Below are 18,717 nucleotides of genomic sequence, written 5' to 3' on the forward strand. Positions count from 1 at the left end.
TGTCCTCTGGGCTACGCTCCCCCAGGACACACGCCGGGTGTGGGGGAGACCCTGTGCGGTCAGCGCTGCTCTGCTCGGGCGGGCAGGGGTCCCAGCTGCTCCCAATGGCCTCAGGACTTCCCCAGACCCAGGCCCTGCTCCGCCCGCCCGGCCCTGGGGGCACCGGCTCTCGGGACCCTACAGTGCGGAGGACAGGGGTCCACAGGCATGCACGGTGGGCAAATACTAATGACGGCTCCACAAAGCTTCCTGCTTCAGGGAAACCGGCTTGGACGGGGCTCCAGACTGACGAACCGACCACCCGTCTGAAGGAGACCCCGCGAGAGAGGGCTCCAGATACGTGCTTCTCTCAGGACCAGGCAGGCGCTCGCTTTAATGTCGAGCCACCTGGGCCTGAGGCCGGGAGCCTGACCCCGTGTTTGAATCTCAGCTCTGCCTCTGCCCAAGGCGGACAGGGACTCACGCCCGTCGCATGGCTGGAAGAGCAGGGCACGCACAGGTGCCCTCGTACAGCACAGCCCCGGGGGGACCCCCGGGGAGCAGCCTGCCCACCTTGACCCTCCCACTGTCCCCCACGGACGCCGACAGGGAGTCCCCGCTTCTGCATTTTGTTTGTCTCAGGCCGGCTCCCTGAGACAGTGCGTCAGGGCGCCCGACCCACCGACTCCAGGGTCAGAAGGCCCCAAGCTGCGGGGGCAGGGCATCTCCTCTCAGGCGCCCTTCCCCTCCATGCCCGCCCTCGCCCAGCCTTAGGGCTCCTCATCACGCCCTCGAGCTCCGCCCCGGGGCCACGGGGAGGGTGTCTGCTCATCTGGCAAACCCTCTTCAGGTGTCCCCAGGCTGGGACCCCACGGAGGATGGGAACGCTCCCTTCCCGCTGAATACGACTGACGCGGCCACCCCAGGACAATGCGCCCCCTCCACGGGATCAAGCCCCCGCCCCCGCCCCTGCAGCCCCTTCTCCAGATGCCACGTCCTGCTCTGCTGACCCCTCAGGAGGCTGCAGGCTCCAGCACCAGGGGGGTGAGCTTCCTCAGTCCTGCTGTTTCCCACCCATGGGGCCCGGGATACACCCTGAGCCTTGGCCCCCCCTGGGCCCACGTCCGCTCACACAGCAGGTCGTGCTGGGGACCATAGAGGGTTGAATGTGTCCCCTGCCCAGAGGTGCAGAAGTCATCCCAGGAGCCAGCACCATGACCATATTTGGAAACTGCGTCCTCCTCCCTGACAGAGTCGAGCGGGGATCACTAGGGTTGGGTCCTCACCCCACAGGACTACACTCCCCATAAAGAGGGGAAAACAGACAGGGCCTGACACGGGAGACGGTCTCCAAGGATGAAGACGGAGACGGGGTGCTTCTCCAGCCAAGGCACCTCTCAGACTCCAGGGACCACCAGGAGCGGGGAGAGGCCGCCCAGGATTCTGCCTACAGCCCTCGGCAGGACCGGACCCCGCCCTCTACTTGATCTAGGACTTCTAGCCTCCAGGACCATGCTGTTGCTGTTTAGTCACTAAGTCATCTCTGACTCTCTGCGACCATATCAGTTCAGTTCAGTTAAGTGCAGGCGCTCAGTCATGTCCAATTCTCTGCGACCCCATGGACTGCAGCACACCAGGCCTCCCTGTCCATCACCAACTCCTGGAGTCTACTCAAACTCATGTCCATTGATTTAGTGATGCCATCCAACCATCTCATCCTCTGTTGTCCCCTTCTCCTCCTGCCTTCAATCTTTCTCAGCATCAGGGTCTTTTCATATCAGTCAGTTCTTCGCAATCAGGTGGCCAAAGTATTGGAGTTTCAGCTTCAGCATCAGTCCTTCCAACGAACACTCAGGACTGATCCCCTTGAGGATGGACTGGTTGGATTTCCTTGCAGTCCAAGGGACTCTCAAGAGTCTTCTCCAACACCACAGTTCAAAAGCATCAATTATTCGGTGCTCAGCTTTCCTTATAGTCCAACTCTCACATCCATACATGACTACAGGAAAAGCGTACATCCATAGCGTTGACTAGACGGACCTTTGTTGACAAAGTAATGTCTCTGCTTTTTAATACAGTGTCTAGGTTGGTCGTTAACTTTTCTTCCAAGGAGCAAGTGTCTTTTAATTTCATGGCTGTAGTCATCATCTGCAGTGAGTTTGGAGCCCCCGAAAATAAAGTCTGTCACTGTTTCCATTGTTTTCCCATCTATTTGCCATGAAGCGATGGGACCAGATGCCATGATCTTAGTTTTCTGAATGTTGAGTTTTAAGCCAACTTTTTCACTTTCCTCTTTCACTTTCATCAAGAGGCTCTCTAGTTCTTCTTCACTTTCTGCCATAAGGGTGGTGTCATCTGCATATGTGAATTACTGATATTTCTCCCGGCAATCTTGATGCCAGCTTGTGCTTCATCCAGTCCATCATTTCTCATGATGTACTCTGCATATAAGTCAAATAAGCAGGGTGACAATATGCAGCCTTGACATACTCATTTCCCAATTTGGAACCAGTCTGTTGTTCCATGTCCAGTTCTAACTGTTGCTTCCTGACCTGCATACAGGTTTCTCCAGACGCAGGTCGGGTGGTCTGGTATTCCCATCTCTTGAAGGATTTTCCACAGTTTATTGTGATCCACACAGTCAAAGGCTTTGAGCTTCAGCATCAGTCCTTTCAATGAATATTCAAGGTTCATTTCCTTTAGGATGGATTGGTTGGATCTCCTTGCTGTCCAAGGGACCCTGAAGAGTCTCCTCAGCACCACAGTTAGAAAGCATCAATTCTTCCACACTCTCTCTTCTTTTTACGGTCCAACTCTCTTATCTGTACGTAACTACTGGAAGAATCATAGCTTTTACTAGATGGACCTTTGCTGGCAAAGTGATGTCTCTGCTTTTTAATATGCTGTCTCGGTTTGCTTTTCTTCCAAGGAGCAGGTGTCTTTTAATCTCATGGCTGCTGCCACTGTCCACAGTGATTTTGGAGCCCAGGAAAATAAGGCTGTCACTGTTTCCATTGTTTCCCCATCTATTTGCCGTGAAGTGATGGGACCATGATCTTAGTTTTCTGAATGTTGAGCTTTAAGCCAACTTTTTCACTCTCCTCTCTCACCCTCATCAAGAGGCTTTGTAGTTCCCCTTCACTTTCTGCCATTAGAGTGGCATCGTCTGCATATCTAAGGTTGTTGATATTTGTCCCCGCGCTCTTGATTTCAGCTTGTGATGCAGCATTTCGCGTGATGTTAAGGTAACTTCTGTGTTAAGATGCACAGAGTGACACTGTAGGGTCTTCACCTGCGTCTTCCCCAAGTTTGAAACAGTCCGTTGCTCCTTGTCCGGCTCTAACTGCCGCTTGTTGCCCTGCACACAGGTTTCTCAGGAGGCAGGTCAGGCAGCACCATGAGACAATCCCTGTTAGAACACCCTCTCCCTGCCCGGGGGGGCTGGTTCCAGCAGCCCAGGAGACTCAGGCGGGGACTCGGCAGGAGCCCCACACACAGGCCTGCCGCAGCGAGCGCTCCACCCATGGCGGGGCCCTGGTTCACACTCACCAGACAGTCCGCGCACCTACTCCTGGCCGTGGACGGCTCTACCTGGCCCGGTGGTCCTGGGGGCCTCGAGAGTTCGGGTCTGCTCTCCTGGCTCCCCTGGCCAGTCCCTGCTAGACTGCCGTTGGCCTCCTGCAGTGATTCAGCACCTCCAGGGCCCTCGGGGGCCAGCAGGGTTGCGTTCTCCAACGGCTGTAGGGCGATGTTATTACCCTGGGCTTGTAGGCCCTCCTTAGGGTCTCTGGACTGGCTGGTTCCTGGGGACTAAAGGATAAAGACATTCCTTCTGGTGACAGAAGCCTGCAGGCCAAGCCCTTCTCAAGCCACTTTAGGGAACAAATGCCAACTGTCTGACAGGTCAGCGAGCAGGTGCAATTTTAGAAAGGAACACTCCTGGGGGCCAGGCTCCTCTCTGCCACCAGCTTCTGGGGGTCCCAGGTCAACCTGTGGGGGGCTGGATGGTGGTCCCCAAAGATACATTCACATTCTCACCCCTAGAACTTGTGAGAGGGCCTATGTAGAAATAGCGTCTGTGCAGCCAAGGTTCCACTGCATAAGATTGGGACCTATATTCCAAGGCCAGTGTCCTTACAAGGAGAGACTCAGAGACACACACTCACAGCGGGAGAGGCCGGGGGAAGATGGCCGGAAGTAGAGTGATCACCCATCAACCGAGGAGCGCCAAGCATGTTCAGCCCACACTAGGGACAGCGAGGGAGGACCCTCCCCCAGAGCACCCAGGGGACCACCCTGCCAACCCGTGATTTCAGATTTCTGGCCTCTAGAACTGTGGGAACAGTAAGTGCCACACGTTTTAAGTCCCCCTCTATCGAGATCTGTCTGCAGGCCCAGGCACCCACAGGACGCCCCCTGTCCCCTTTGCTTCGGCAGAATTCAAGTCTTCCAGAACAGATGTTCCAGGGCCCAGATAAGGTGTGCGCAGACTCCACCGCACAGGCCAGGGGTAGACGCAGGTGGGAAGGCCTGGGGCTGCCCCACCCACCCTGGGATGTCTCCTGGGGCTCCCCTGGACAAATTCCGGGGCGATACTCACAGGGCCACTGTGCTCATTCCGATTTCCTGCAGATCAAAAAGTAGAGAGAAATGATAACAAATCACATTAACTATTATAGTGACATCTGTGAGCGAGAGGAAGTATTTTAAATTTATAATAAAGAAAGTGTACTTATGGTTACAGCTAAAAAAATCGACAGGAACACCTGTGCAGCTGGGAAAACAGGAGGGGCACTCACTCGGTAAGCCTCCCCAGCACGCAGAGCTCCCTCCCCCAGGGCCCCCTTGGCTGGAGCAGCACCAGTGTCTCCCCGCTTCCAGGCCCAGGGTGCCCGGGACACCCTGTGTCCAGTAGCTGACCTGGGATTCTGGCCTCCAGCCCTGCGTGGCGGGAGGCACACAGCTGGTGGCTCTGAGCTCACACACACGTGAGGCCCCAGGTTAGAATGTGAACTGATGTGTATTTTATACCAGAGGCTCCTGCTCGGTGACACCAACCCTAGACCCCTTCTCTGAGCTCCTGATGCTCTTGTTGACCTAGCTTCCTCCAGGTCAACACGACTCTGACCAACCTCTTCTTCCATAGCGGACAACCAAGTACACGACAAAGATGCTGAGGATGGCGGCGATGACGAAGATGATGATTAACCAAGTGGGCATGGAGGCCCATGATGACCCAAGGTTTCCTGGAAGGAGACAAAACAGAGGATGCAGTCACAGAGTCAGGCATCCTTCCCTCCTCCGAGTGACCTGCTGTCTCGGGAGCTGGGGGCAGCACCAACGCGCTCCAGACCACCACGCACTCCTTCTCTGTCACTGACGGGTGCCATGACCTCCGCAGTGGGAGGCAGCCAGGCTCGTCCTTCCTGCTCACACGGAACCCTGGGCTCAGAGGCCGTGGGGTCTCGCTCTGATCCCTCGAAGCAGCAGCAGGTCTGACCTGCCAGCAGGGCAGCAAGAGGCCCTGCGTCCCGGGATGCGGCTCAGGGGAGAGGGGGGGCAGCTGCAGATACACCCCTGGGCCAGCAGCCGGCAGAGCCTGGGGGAGACTGGGAGGGGCGGATGGCCCGTCTTCTGGCAACCAGGCTGGGCCACGCTGGCCCAGGGGACAGGGCAGGGTCCACCCTGGGGAGACGCATGGCACGGACACTGGGGTGTCTCCTCATTCTGCTGAGCTCCCAGCACCCACAGGAGCTGCGGTCACACAGATGCTGGGTGCAGCGCAGGCCCATCAGAGCCCTGGACGCTCGGCCGCCCTGACGTGGTCTGTCACCAAAGGACCGAGCCGGAAGGAGCAAGTCGTCCACGCAGCACCCTCACTCTGCTTAAAGGCTTTTCTTTATTCTCAGAGCAGCCCTTCCTCATTCTGTCTTAGTTCTGCTGATAAGAGAGCCTTTACAAGTGTTTGCAGGTTATAGAGGGAACCTACCTCAAGATAATAATGGCCATTGCAACAAACCCACAGCAAACATCACACTCAGTGTGAAAAGATGAACACATTTCCTCTAAGATCTGGAACAGACAAGGATACCCACTCTCACCACTAATATTCAACATCGTCTGAGAAGTCCTCACCATAGCAAACAGAGAAGAAAAGGAAATAAATGGAATCCAAATTGGAGAAGAAGTGAAACTGTCCTTGTTTGCAGAGGACATGACACTATACACAGAAAACCCTAAAGATGCTACAGAAAACTGCTGGAGCTCATCAGTGAATCTGGTAAAGGTGCAGGATACAAAATTTATACACTGAAGGAAAAAAAAAATACACTGAAATCTCTTGCATTCCAACACACCTACAATGAAAGATTAGAAAAAGAAATCAAGGAAACAATCCCATTCACCACCACATTAAAAAGCATACAATACTGAAGAATAAACCTGTCTAAGGAGGCAAAAGATCTATAGTCTGAAAACGATAATATACTGATGAAAGAAATAGAAGATGACAAAAACAGATGGAGAGATATCCCATGTTCTTGGATTGGAAGACGGAAGATTGGGAACATGACAGTATGACTCAAAGCCGTCTACAAACTCAGTGCAAGCCTATCAAATTATCGATGGCAACTTTCACAGAGTCAGGACACAAAATTCTACAATTTGTATGGAAACACAAAAGACCCCAAAATTGCCAAAGCAATCTTGAGAAAGAAAAATGGAGCTGGAGGAATCAGGCTCCCTGACTTAGGCTACACCACAGAGGTACAGTCATCAAACAGTGCGGGACTCACACAAAACCAGAAACAAAGACGAACGGAACAGCACAGAAAGTCCAGAGAAAAACCCAGGCACCTGTGCTCACCGATCCTCTGACCAAAAAAGCAAACATACACAATGGAGAAAAGACAATGTCTCTAAAAAGTGGTGAAGGGAAAACTGGACCGTTAAACATAAAAGAATGGACGTAGAACACTCTATAACACTGTACACAACAATAAACTCAAAATGGATTAAAGACCTAGATGTAAGGCTGAATGCTATAAAATTCTTATAGGAAAACATGGGCAGAAGAGGCATTGATATACATCGCAGTAAGATCTTTTTTGATCCACCTCCTAGAATAATAAAAACAAAAACAAACAAATGGGACCTAGTTAAACTTAAAGCTTGTCACAGCAAAGCAAACTATAGGCAAAAGGAAAAAACCGCCTTCAGAATGAAAGAAAATATTTGCAAAGAAAGTAACAGGCAAGGGATTCATCTCCAAACTATACAAACAGCTTATGCAGTTTGCACCAAACAAACAAACCAATCAAAAAATGGGTGGAAGATCTAAACAGACATTTCTCTGAGGAAGACATACAGATGGCTAAAAAGTACACGAAAAGATGCTCAACATCACTAATTACTAGAGAAATACAAATCAAAACTACAACCAACTATCATTTCACACCATTCAGAATGGCCATTCATCAAAAACACTACAAACAGTAAATGCAGCAGAGGGCGTGGACAAATGGGAGACCTCCTACACTCATCTTGGGAATGTATATCCGTACAGCCACCGTGGAGAACAGTGTAGAGGTCCCTTAAAAAACTATAAAGAGAACTCGCATATAACCCAGTCATCCCATTTCTGGGCACATATCCAGAGAAAACTCTTAATTGGAAAAGATCCACGCACCCCAACGCTCATAGCATGACTATGCACAAGAGCCTCGACACGAAAGCAACATAAACGTTCATCAAGAGGTAAATGGATAAGGAAAATGTGGTACATACTTAAAATGGAATATTACTCAGCGACTAAAAAGAACAAAATAATGCGATTTACAGGAATATAGATGGGCCTAGAGACTGTCATACTGAGTGAAGTAAGTCAGACAGAGAAGCAGAAATATTGTAAGACTTCCCTCATATATGGAATCTAAAAAGGAATGATACAAGTGAACTTATTTACACCACAGAAGCAGATTCACAGAATGAACTTATGGCTGCTGGGGGGAAGACAGAAGAGAAGGGATGTCAGGGGGTTTGGGACCCACATGTGCATATGCTGCTACAATTTAAAATGGATAACCAACAAGGGCCTACTGCACAGGACAGGGAAAGGTGCTCGATATCATGTGGCAGCCTGGATGGGAGGGGACTCTGGGAGAGAATCTGTTAGTTGCTCAGTCGTGTCCAAACCTTGTGGAGTTGGACTGTGCCATGGACTGTAGCCCATCAGGCTCCTCTGTCCACAGAATTCTCCAGGCAAGGATACTGGAGTGGGCTGCCATTTCCTTCTCCATTGGGAGAGAATGGATACATGTATATGTATAGCTAAGTCCCTTTGCTGTGCACCTGAAACTATAACGCCAAAAAAGGTCTGTCTAGTCAAAGCTGTGGTTTCTCCAGTAGCCAAGTATGAATGTGAGAGTTGGACCATAAAGAAAGCTGCGCACTTAAGAATTGATGCTTCTGAACCGTGGTGTTGGAGAAGACTCTTGAGAGTCCCTTGGACTGCAAGGAGATCCAACCAGTCCATCCTAAAGGAGATCAGTCCTGAATATTCACTGGAAGGACTGATGCTGAGGCTGAAGCTCCAAAACTTTAGCCACCTGTTGTGAAGAACTGACTCCTTAGAAAAGACCCTGATGCCAGGAAAGACTGAGGGCAAGAGGAGAAGGGCAAACAGAGGATGAGATGGTTGGATGGCATCACCGACTCAATGGACATGAGTTTGAGTAAGCTCCAGGAGTTGGTGATGGACAGGGAAGCCTGGGGTGCTGCAGCCCATGGGGTTGCAAAGAGTTGGACACAACTGAGCGACTGAACTGAACTGAAAACTATAATTGGCTGTACGCCAACATGGCTTCCCAGCTGACACAGAGGTAAGGAATCTGCCTACCAAAGTAAAAGATCTGGGTTCGATCCCTCGGTCGGGATGATCCCATGGAGAAGGAAATGGCAACGCACTCCAGTATTCTTGCCTGGGAAATCCCACGGACAGAGGAGCCTGGCGGACTGCATTGTGTGGGGTCGCAAAGTGTTGGACATGACCTAGTCACTGAGCACGCCCACATGCATACTCCAATATAAAATGAAAAGTTAAACAAACGAGGAATGGATAACGAAGATGAGCCGTATACACTACGGAATATTCAGTTCAGTTCCGTCGCTCAGTCGTGTCCGACTCTTTGTGACCCCATGAATCACAGCACTCCAGGCCTCCCTGCCCATCACCAACTCCCGGAGCTTACCCAAACCCATCTCCATCGAGTCGGTGATGCCATCCAACAATCTCATCCTCTGTCGTCCCCTTCTCCTCCTGCCCCCAATCGTTCCCAGCATTAGGGTCTTTTCCAATGAGTCAGCTCTTCGCATGAGGTGGCCAAAGGATTGGAGTTTCAGCTTCAACATCAGTCCTTCCAATGAACACCCAGGACTGATCTCCTTTAGGATGGACTGGTTGGATCTCCTTGCAGTCCAAGGGACTCTCAAGAGTCTTCTCCAACACCACAGTTCAAAAGCATCAATTCTTCGGCGCTCAGCTTTCTTATCGTCCAACTCTCACATCCATACATGGCCACTGGAAAAACCATAGCCTTGACTAGAGAGACCTTTGTTGGCAAAGTAATGTCTCTGCTTTTAAATATGCTATCTAGGTTGGTCATAATCTTCCTGCCAAGGAGTAAGCGTCTTAATTTCATGGCTACAATCATCATCGGCAGTGACTCTGGAGCCCAAAAAAATAAAGTCTGACACTGTTTCCACTGTTTCCCCATCTATTTCCCATGAAGTGATGGGACCAGATGCCATGATCTTAGTTTTCTGAACGTTGAGCTTTAAGCCAACTTTTTCACTCTCCTCTTTCACTTTCATCATGAGGCTCTTTAGTTCTTCTTTGCTTTCTACCATAAGGGTGGTGTCATCTGCATATCTGACGTTATTGATATTTCTCCCGGCAATCTTGATTCCAGCTTGTGTTTCTTCCAGTCCAGCGTTTCTCATGATGTACTCTGCACGGAAGTTAAACAACCAGAGTGACAATATACAGCCTTGATGTACTCCTCTTCCGATTTGGAACCAGTCTGTTGTTCCATGTCCAGTTCTAACTGTTGCTTCCTGACCTGCTTACAGGTTTCTCAAGAGACAGGTCAGATGGTCTGGTATTCCCATCTCTTTCAGAATTTTCCACAGTTTATTGTGATCCACACAGTCAAAGGCTTTGGCATAGTCAATAAAGCAGAAATAGATGTTTTTCTGGAACTCTCTTGCTTTTTTGATGATCCAGCGGATGTTGGCAATTTGATCTCTGGTTCCTCTGCCTTTTCTAAAACCAGCTTGAACATCTGGATATTCACGGTTCACGTATTGCTGAAGCCTGGCTTGGAGAATTTTGAGCATTACTTTACTAGTGTGTGAGATGAGTGGAATTGTGCAGTAGTTTGAGCATTCTCTGGCATTGCCTTTCTTTGGGATTGGAATGAAAACTGACCTTTTCCCGTCCTGTGGCCACTGCTGAGTTTTCCAAATTTGCTGGCATATCGAGTGCAGCACTTTCACAGCATCATCTTTGAGGATTTGAAACAGCTCAACTGGAATTCGATCACCTGCACCAGCTTTGTTCGTAGTGATGCTTTCTAAGGCCCACTGGACTTCACATTCCAGGATGTCTGGCTCTAGGTGAGTGATCACACCATCGTGATTATCTGGGTTATGAAGATCTTTTTTGTACAGTTCTTCTGTGTATTCTTGCCACCTCTTCTTAATATCTTCTGTTTCTGTCAGGTCCATACGATTTCTGTCCTTTATGAAGCCCATCTTTGCATGAAATGTTCCCTTGGTATCTCTAATTTTCTTGAAGAGATCTCTAGTCTTTCCCATTCTGTTGTTTTCCTCTATTTGTTTGCATTGATCGCTGAGGAAGGCTTTCTTATCTTTCCTTGCTATTGTTTGGAACTGTGCATTCAGATGGGAATATCTTTCCTTTTTTCCTTTGCTTTTCACTTCTCTTCTCTTCCCAGCTCTCTGTAAGGCCTCCTCAGACAGCCATTTTGCTTTTTTGTATCTTTTCCGTGGGGATGCTCTTGATCCCTGTCTCCTGTACAATGTCATTAACCTCTGTCCGTAGTACGTCAGGCACTCTGTCTATCAGGTCTAGTCCCTTAAATCTATTTGTCATTTCCACTGTATAATCCTAAGGGATTTGATTTCGGTCATACCTGAATGGTCTAGTGGTTTTCCCTATGGAATATTACCCAGCCATAAAAAGAACAAAATAACGCCATTTGCAGCAACATGGATGGATAGAGACATTGTCATACTGAGTGAAGTAAGTAAGAAAGAGAAACACAATTATATGGTATCACCTGTGTGTGAAATCTAAAGCATGGTTACAAATGAACTCATCTACAAAACAGAAGTGAAGTTACAGATGCAAAATCAAGCTGCTAGTTACCAGCATCTGTGTGTGTAAGGGGGCGTGTAGGGATAAACTGGGAGATAGGGAATGACGCATACACACTACTATACACAATATAGTACATGTTACTAATAAGGACCGACTGTGTAACACAGGCAACCCTACTCAGTACTCCGTAACCATCTGTCTGGGAAAATAACCTAAAAAAGAGTGGATATAGGATTTCCCCGGTGGTAACTGCATAAGGATTAAGTCTACTGATGAATGGGACACGGGTTCAGTCCCTGGTCCAGGAAGATCCCACACGCCCCAGGATGACTAAGCCCGTGCATCACAGCTTCTGAAGCCCGAGCGCCCTAGAGCCTCCGCCCGGCAAGTGCCGCTACTAATGAGCAGCCGGCACAGGACCGCCAGAGGGAGCCCGCACGCAGCGAAGGGGACGCAGCACAACCGAAAAACTACAGGAAAGGAGCTACCGTTTTAAAGAGAGTGGATGTGTGTGTAACCGATTCACTTTGCTGCACACCTGAAACTAGCACAACCTGATAATTCAACCAGACTCCAATAAAAAGTCAAACACTTTCCTGTTATTCAAGTCAGATGGAAATTAAGAGCTTATTTTAAAATGTAAACGCATATGCTGAGTCCAAAGGCAGTCTGATGACCTTGGGGAAGGAGACAAGGGGGCCTCCAGCTCCAACGAGAAGGCCCGCAGGACGGCGGCACGGAGCCTGGAACCGAGAGAAGCCCAGCGGGACATGGCGCTCGCTGAAGACCCAGTGACACTCAGGGCGGGGAAGAGACGGGATTCAAACCACGACGCGGTGTCGTCCACGTGTGCAGTGGGGAAACCCCTGCCTCACACCACACGGACACCACTGCGGTCCTGCACACGGATGAAGAGAAGCTTCCGGCAGGTCATGAGACGGAACACTTTCTCCAGCTGAGCAGAGGTTTCTCACTCAGGACAGGAAACACACCAACCCTGGCAGAAAACAGCCACAAGCCTGACCTTGTTAAAACGAAGACCTTTGTCCACAAGAGGCCCAGATACCTGACACAAAGAGCTTATGTCCCACGTTTATAAATACTTATCAGTGTTTCTAGATAAGCATCAAAAATGAGAAAATAAAAACCCAGGCACCCAATACAAAAATGGGCAAGACTTCAGCAGAGACCTGGATGAACCCAGAGATGATCACATACAGTGACGTCAGAGAGACAAATATCCCGTGAGATCGCTTATCCGAGGATCTAAACTATGACAGAAGTGAACTTAGGAGACCAAGGCAGACCCACAGACGTAAAAACAAACTTACAGCACCAACGAAGCAGTGGCGAGTGAAGGATAAACTAGGAGTTAGAGATGAACAGATACACATCACTGTATACAAAGTAGGAAAACAACAAAGCCCTCCTGTACAGCACAAGGAACTGTGTTTAGTATCCGGGATAATAACCATAATGGAAAGGAATATGGAAAAGAGTATGTATATGTATACGTGTTGTTGTTGTTCAGTCGCTCAGTCATGTCCAGCTCTTCGGACCTGCGGACTGCAGCACGCCAGGCTTCCCTGTCCTTCACCGTCTCCTGGAACTTGCTCAAACTCGTGTCCATCGAGTCGGCGATGCCATCCAACCATCTCGTCCTCTGTCCTCCCCTTCTCCTCCTGCCCTCAATCTTCCCCAGCATCAGGGTCTTTTTTAATGAGTCGGGTCTTCTCCTCAGGTGGCCAAAGGATTGACTGGATTGATCTGCTCTCAGTCCAAGGGACTCTCAAGAGTCTTCTCCAACACCACAGTTCAAACCCATCAATTCTTTGGCTCAGCCTTCTTTACGTTCCAACTTTCACATCCATATATGACTATTAGAAAAACCATAGCTTTGACTGTATATGTGTATACATATATACATGGGGCTTCCCAGGTGGTGCTGAGTGAGTGAAAGCCGCTTAGTTGTGTCCAACTCTTTGCGACCCTATAGACTATACAGTCCATGGAATTCTCTAGGCCAGAATACTGGAGTCGGTAGCCTTTCCCTTCTCCAGGAAATCTTCCCAACCCAGGGATCAACCCCAGGTCTCCCGCATTGCAGGCGGATTCTTTACCAGCTGAGCCACAAAGGAAACCCAGGAATACTGGAGTGGGTAGCCTATCCCTTCTCCAGTGGATCTTCCTGGCCCAGGAATAGAACCGAGGTCTCCTGCATTGCAGGCGGATTCTTTCCCAATTGAGCTACGAGGAAGCAGGTGGCACTAGTAGTAGAGAACCCACCTGCCAGCGCAGGAGATGTAAGAGACGTGGGTTCAGTCCCTTGGTTTGGAAGATCCCCTGGAGGAGGGCAGGGCAACTGACTCCAATATTCTTGCCTGGCAGAATCCCATGGACAGAGGAGCCTGACATGCTAAAGCCCATGGGGTCACAAAGAGTTGGGCACGACTGAAGTGACTTAGCATACACATACATATGCGTGTGTGTGTGTGTGTGCGTGTGTGCGTGCGTGCGCGTATAGCTGAACCACTTTGCACCAATGTAAATCAACAAGGCTTCAATTTAAAAAAAGAAAAGGAAAATGGTTTTGCACAGATTTGCCGATACTTAAGAGTGGAGCATCAGTTCTGCTGGGGGCATGCACCCCACTCACACTCCTAGGTCCCGTCTGAGGCCCCGCCAAGCAGGGATGGGGCAGGGTGCTGGGATGTCAGTCCCTTCCACCTGCTACTGGTCAGCCTGGTGGACTCAGACTGAGCCTACACGGCCAGAACTCATGGGACAAGGACAGGGAAGCCATAACGTGTCCACAGGATTCTCTTTACTCAAGATAGGAGTCTACCGACGGTAACCCATGGCCCACAGCCCACTTTTATGAATAAAGTTTTACTGACACATAGCCAAGCACCTCTGATCACAGCCTCTGGCTTCTTTCATTATAGCAGCAGAAATGAGTCGTGACAACAGGGGACCTTGGGATCCTGAGCCTCAACCTTTGGCCTTTACGGATTTAAGAGATGGAATCGGGCCCTTACCTGGCTGTGGATTTATGGCACAAATTGTATTGCTTGTGGCAGTGCAGGGTTGAAGGACGGCGCTGTCTTCACACCTGAGAGAGGAATAAAGAAATGTGAGCATCATTTCCCCTCGCTTGGGCCGACCCGAAGAATCTTACTCACCACCCGCTGGTCAGGGGTTAGAGGGACCAACCCAACAGCCTCGGCAGGCCCAAGAGGTTTCAGGTCACCAGTGTCTGGCATGCGCCATTTGGCCCACACTGGATCAATGAGAATAAAACTAGGAATCTCTGATAGATGGGGGAAGTGCCCCCGTCTCTGTCCTCACATAGAGCTCTGTGGACTGGACCTGCTGTGGCCATACCTCTACCAGGAGGGAAAGCAGCCTCAGATGAAGCTCATGGAGAAGGGGCCAAGCCAGAGCTGATCGACCCAGACCTGGAGGCAGCCCTTCCTTTGGACTTGGCAGGTTCCTGAGCCAAGTCCACGCTGGTCTGAGCTGTATTTAAGAGTCTACAAATGCAGGATTTTACCCGTGGCTTTACCACCTCAAAGTCTGCTCCAAATCTAAGCCCACCGGAAACCACAGAATGCAACCTGATGTGGAAACAGGGTCTCTGCAGATGTAATCCTTTAAGAGGAGGTCACACCGGATCAGGGTGGGCCTCAGGCAGTGACCAGCGTCCTCACAAGAGGGAAACTGTACGCAGACAGAGAGAAGGCCATGTGAAGATGCTGAGACAGAGCACACGGGGGAAGATCCCTGGAGGCGGAAGCAGAGACTGAAGCGATGCGTCCACAAGCCAAGGAGCGCCAAGGAGTGCCGGCAAAGCTGAGGAAGCGAGAGAGATTCCTCCCCGAGAGCCTATGGAGGGAGCCTGGCCCTGTTGACACCTCGACTTCCGACTTCCGATCTCCAGAACTGTGAAAGAATACATTTTTCTTGTTTTTCAAAAGACTCCCGGTCGTAGTGCTTTGTAACATCAGGGGCAGAAAACGCGCCCTGGCCGTCCCACCCGGGCCCAGGGCCGGGGGGCGCCCCCCTGTCTGCAGCTCTCCTCCCCCGGGACGCCCTGTGGCTCCATCCTCCGTCCCCACCTCCTTGGCCTCCGCTCAAGGGCCCAGTCTCCTGCAGCCTCTCTGTCCCTCATGAGCCCATCACTGCCTATGTATTGGGATGCTCCCCACCACTGCTGGGGCCCAGGCCTGCAATACGACCCCACAGGCCACAGTGGGGCTCACAGTCATACATGAATGAGTGAATGGAAAAAGGAAGAAATGAATGAGCAATGACTCCAGTTCACTCCCACGTGGAAACTTCCAGGTGACTCGTCTGCCTTAATCCTCAGGGCTCCTCACTGGGGCCGGTGCTACCATTAGCCCCATTACACAGATGGGAAAACAGAGGCTCCGGGCAGGGGGTGGCTGAGTAAGTGACCCAAAACCAAACAGGCAGTGAGTGGAGAAGAGAACCCCCGCCCAGGCCTGTTGGCCGGCGCCCACCACCAGGTGGTACCTTGTGCACCGGAAGCAGCTCTCTGGGCAGTCCGCGGAGTCACAGAAGAACCTGCCCTGCTGGCACTGGCACAGCCGGTCGCTGGTCGTGGAGCAGGGCTTCACCTCTTCCTGATCTGCTGGAGGCGGGCTGAGGGTCAGTCACCGGGGCCAGGACTCTGTCCTGCTCCCCAACCACGTCCAGGTTCAGTCAAAGGCGCAGCATGTGCACCCACCTCCCCTCCCAGCAGGGATGGAGAAGGGGGACCCGCCAGACCTCACCCCTGCCGTCTGGGTATCAGAGGAGGAGCTGTGGGTGCCCCGGCAATCTGGGCTGGGCGCAGAGGGCCAACTGCTCAGATACACCCCAAATCAACGTGTCCACTCGTTTCCCCAGGAAGACCAGAACAGCCCTACTCAGTGTGGACCGAGCACGGTCTCTCCCAGCATCGCTGGAGGAGTCCGCCCTTCCACCCGCGAAGGGCTGGGTCCTGGGGCCGCACCCACATCTCACATCCATGCGGCTGTTTCCACGGGGCCGACTCTCTAGCCTCACGTGAATGTCACTCCACCTCCCTGCCTCTGCTCAGGGTCTACACGAGGGGCAGCTGGGGTTTTTCATTTTCCAGGAAAGAAGGACGCTGTTCCAGCAGGTGTCAGCACAGCAAGTTGATGAGAACTCCTGCTGGGATGATTTTATCTTTGTTTAAATTTTATCTATCCGTTTATTTTTGGCCTTGCGGTTCTGCCCTGCTGTATGCGCACTCTCTCTGGTTGTGGCGGGCGGGCGCTACTCTTTGTTGTGGCTTCTCATTGTGGTGACTTCTCTTCCTGCAGAGCATGGGCTCTCAGGTGTGTGGGCAGTGGTTGTGGCCCACGGGCTTAGCCGCTCTGTGCCATGTGTGATCTTCGAGAACCAGGGGATGAGCCAGTGTGCCCCACATCCGCAAGGGATTCTTAACCACCGGACTGCCAGGGAAGTCTCATATTTTTACCTCTTAAAAATAAAAAATTGTATCAGTTTAAAGTCTATGGCAAGATGAATTGATTTATACATTGATACAATTTATACATTGAAATTTTCATTGGGAATGCACAAAATCTAAGCACCATTCCAGGAAGAACTGATCCTTATAAAACACCAAACAAGTTCCCTGGTGGTCCAGTGGTAAGGACTTGACGCTTTCACTTCTGGGGCCCAAGTTCAATTCCTGGTAGGGAACTAAGATGTTGCAAGCCACACAGCATGGCCAAAACACAAGAAAAACAAAACCCTGAGCCTTCTTGTTTACTATAGTGTGGTATTTCTCTCTGTATTTATATTTCATTAAATGTAGTTTTTCCACATATATATTTACACATGCTTTGCTAGATCTAGTCCAAAAATCCTTTTTTTTTTTTCCTGCCAATGCAGGTGGTATTTTTAAATTACATTTCAAGGGTGCTGGTGGGGAGGGTGAAGAGGAAGGGGATATAAACACAGGCTTAGCTGATTCACATTTTTGTACAGCAGAAACGAACGAAACATTACGAAGCAGTTACACTCCAATTAAAGATAAATAAAATGGAAAACTACCTATTTAAACAGTGTCATCGATACACAGAGATGGAAGAACTTCTGAGTACCATACTCACACTCAGCAATGACTGACCTGCAGCTGCTTCTTTAGGCAACACACACCCCATCGAGACCAACAAGCGCTCCCTGAGGACGGCTCCCGCAGCCCCCTTGCTGCGCTCCTCTGGGATCATGCATTGTCTCTGGGGAGGTTCCCATGGGCTGGGTCGACGGGGCATGTGAGCCGGACTGCCGCCACTTACCCTCCCTGCACTGGGCACACGGCGTGCACTGGGTCTCTTCGTTGGGATGGTCTCTGAAATTTCCAGACTCACACTGCGAGCAGGCTCCGATGTGATGGTCTTGGCTTATGGGTCTGCTTACATGGTAGCCTGTGTGAGGTGGGACACGGAAGGGAGGTGGGGATCCCGCCCAGCCGGCTGGAGGAGGTCCCGAGGCACCTGGAGAGCAGACCCCCCGCACAGTACCCCCAACCAAGCCTGGTCTCCTGGGAAGAGCTGGACTGATCCCAGGCCACAGGTGTCCATCCCAGAGACCAGGGACCCGAATCACCCCCCAGCTTTTACGGATGCCCTACAGCGCGTGGGCGCTGGAGCAAGGTCACAGGACTTCAAGTCAGACCAATGGCGTCCCTCTGTTCCCCACACGTGGTTTGTGCAGGTGTGCGTGTGAGCGTAGAGGTGTGTGTGTATGAACATCTGCAGTGTGTGTGCAGGTGGGTGGGCCGGGGAGTGTGGGGAGGGTCTGGGCTCTGGGTCCAGGTACCAGGTACCTGGGCTCTGAACCACAGGCCCGTGGGAGGCACAGGTTCCTGGATGAGATGCAGCGTGTGTGCAGGTGTGTGCGAGGGGGGGACGCCCCTCACAGAGGGGGCTGGGAAGGGACTTCGCTGATCACGTGGGCGTGTGTGTCTGTGTGTGTGGACGGGGTTCAGGGTGCTGGCGACTGCCAAGGACAGACTCTCCCCCGCCCCAGACAGCCAGGTTCTCCCCGCAGGCCGCCCCCAGCTCTGGGTCCCCTCTCCCAAGCAGGAGGTCTGCCCTGGAAAGCTCCGGAAATCACCGCAGACTTACCAGCCGGGCAGACACTGCTGCAGGGAGGGTCTCCTGGAACCTCATATTCGCCTGGGCTACAGGCGGTCTTCCCCGTGGCCACAGTCACCTTCAATGAGAGAGGGGACATGGGCATTTTCAGATGTCTCCGCTCCTGATGGGAGCAGACACCGACACCCCCGAGCAGGGAGT

General features: G+C 51.3%; 1 protein-coding gene across 2 annotated transcripts in view; it reads right to left on the reverse strand.

The window, feature by feature from the left end:
* Window positions 1-18,717, reverse strand: part of LOC145524822 (tumor necrosis factor receptor superfamily member 26-like) — a 28,881-nt gene that overhangs the window by 2,520 nt on the left and 7,644 nt on the right. The window contains exons 2-8 of one of the 2 annotated variants that reach the window (XM_081537832.1): window positions 18,547-18,634; window positions 17,716-17,844; window positions 15,917-16,031; window positions 14,419-14,492; window positions 5,112-5,225; window positions 4,580-4,605; window positions 3,529-3,789 (exon numbers count right to left, since the gene is read on the reverse strand). In XM_081537832.1, the coding sequence (XP_081393958.1) occupies window positions 3,529-3,789; window positions 4,580-4,605; window positions 5,112-5,225; window positions 14,419-14,492; window positions 15,917-16,031; window positions 17,716-17,844; window positions 18,547-18,634 (807 nt within the window). Of the gene's footprint in view, window positions 1-3,528; window positions 3,790-4,579; window positions 4,606-5,111; window positions 5,226-14,418; window positions 14,493-15,916; window positions 16,035-17,715; window positions 17,845-18,546; window positions 18,635-18,717 lie in introns of both variants that reach the window. The other variant, XM_081537831.1, reaches the window with a different exon arrangement.

This window comes from Giraffa tippelskirchi, chromosome 10 (genome assembly GCF_054371585.1).
Source record: "Giraffa tippelskirchi isolate mGirTip1 chromosome 10, T2T-mGirTip1v1.2.pri, whole genome shotgun sequence".
Lineage (NCBI taxonomy): Eukaryota > Metazoa > Chordata > Mammalia > Artiodactyla > Giraffidae > Giraffa > Giraffa tippelskirchi.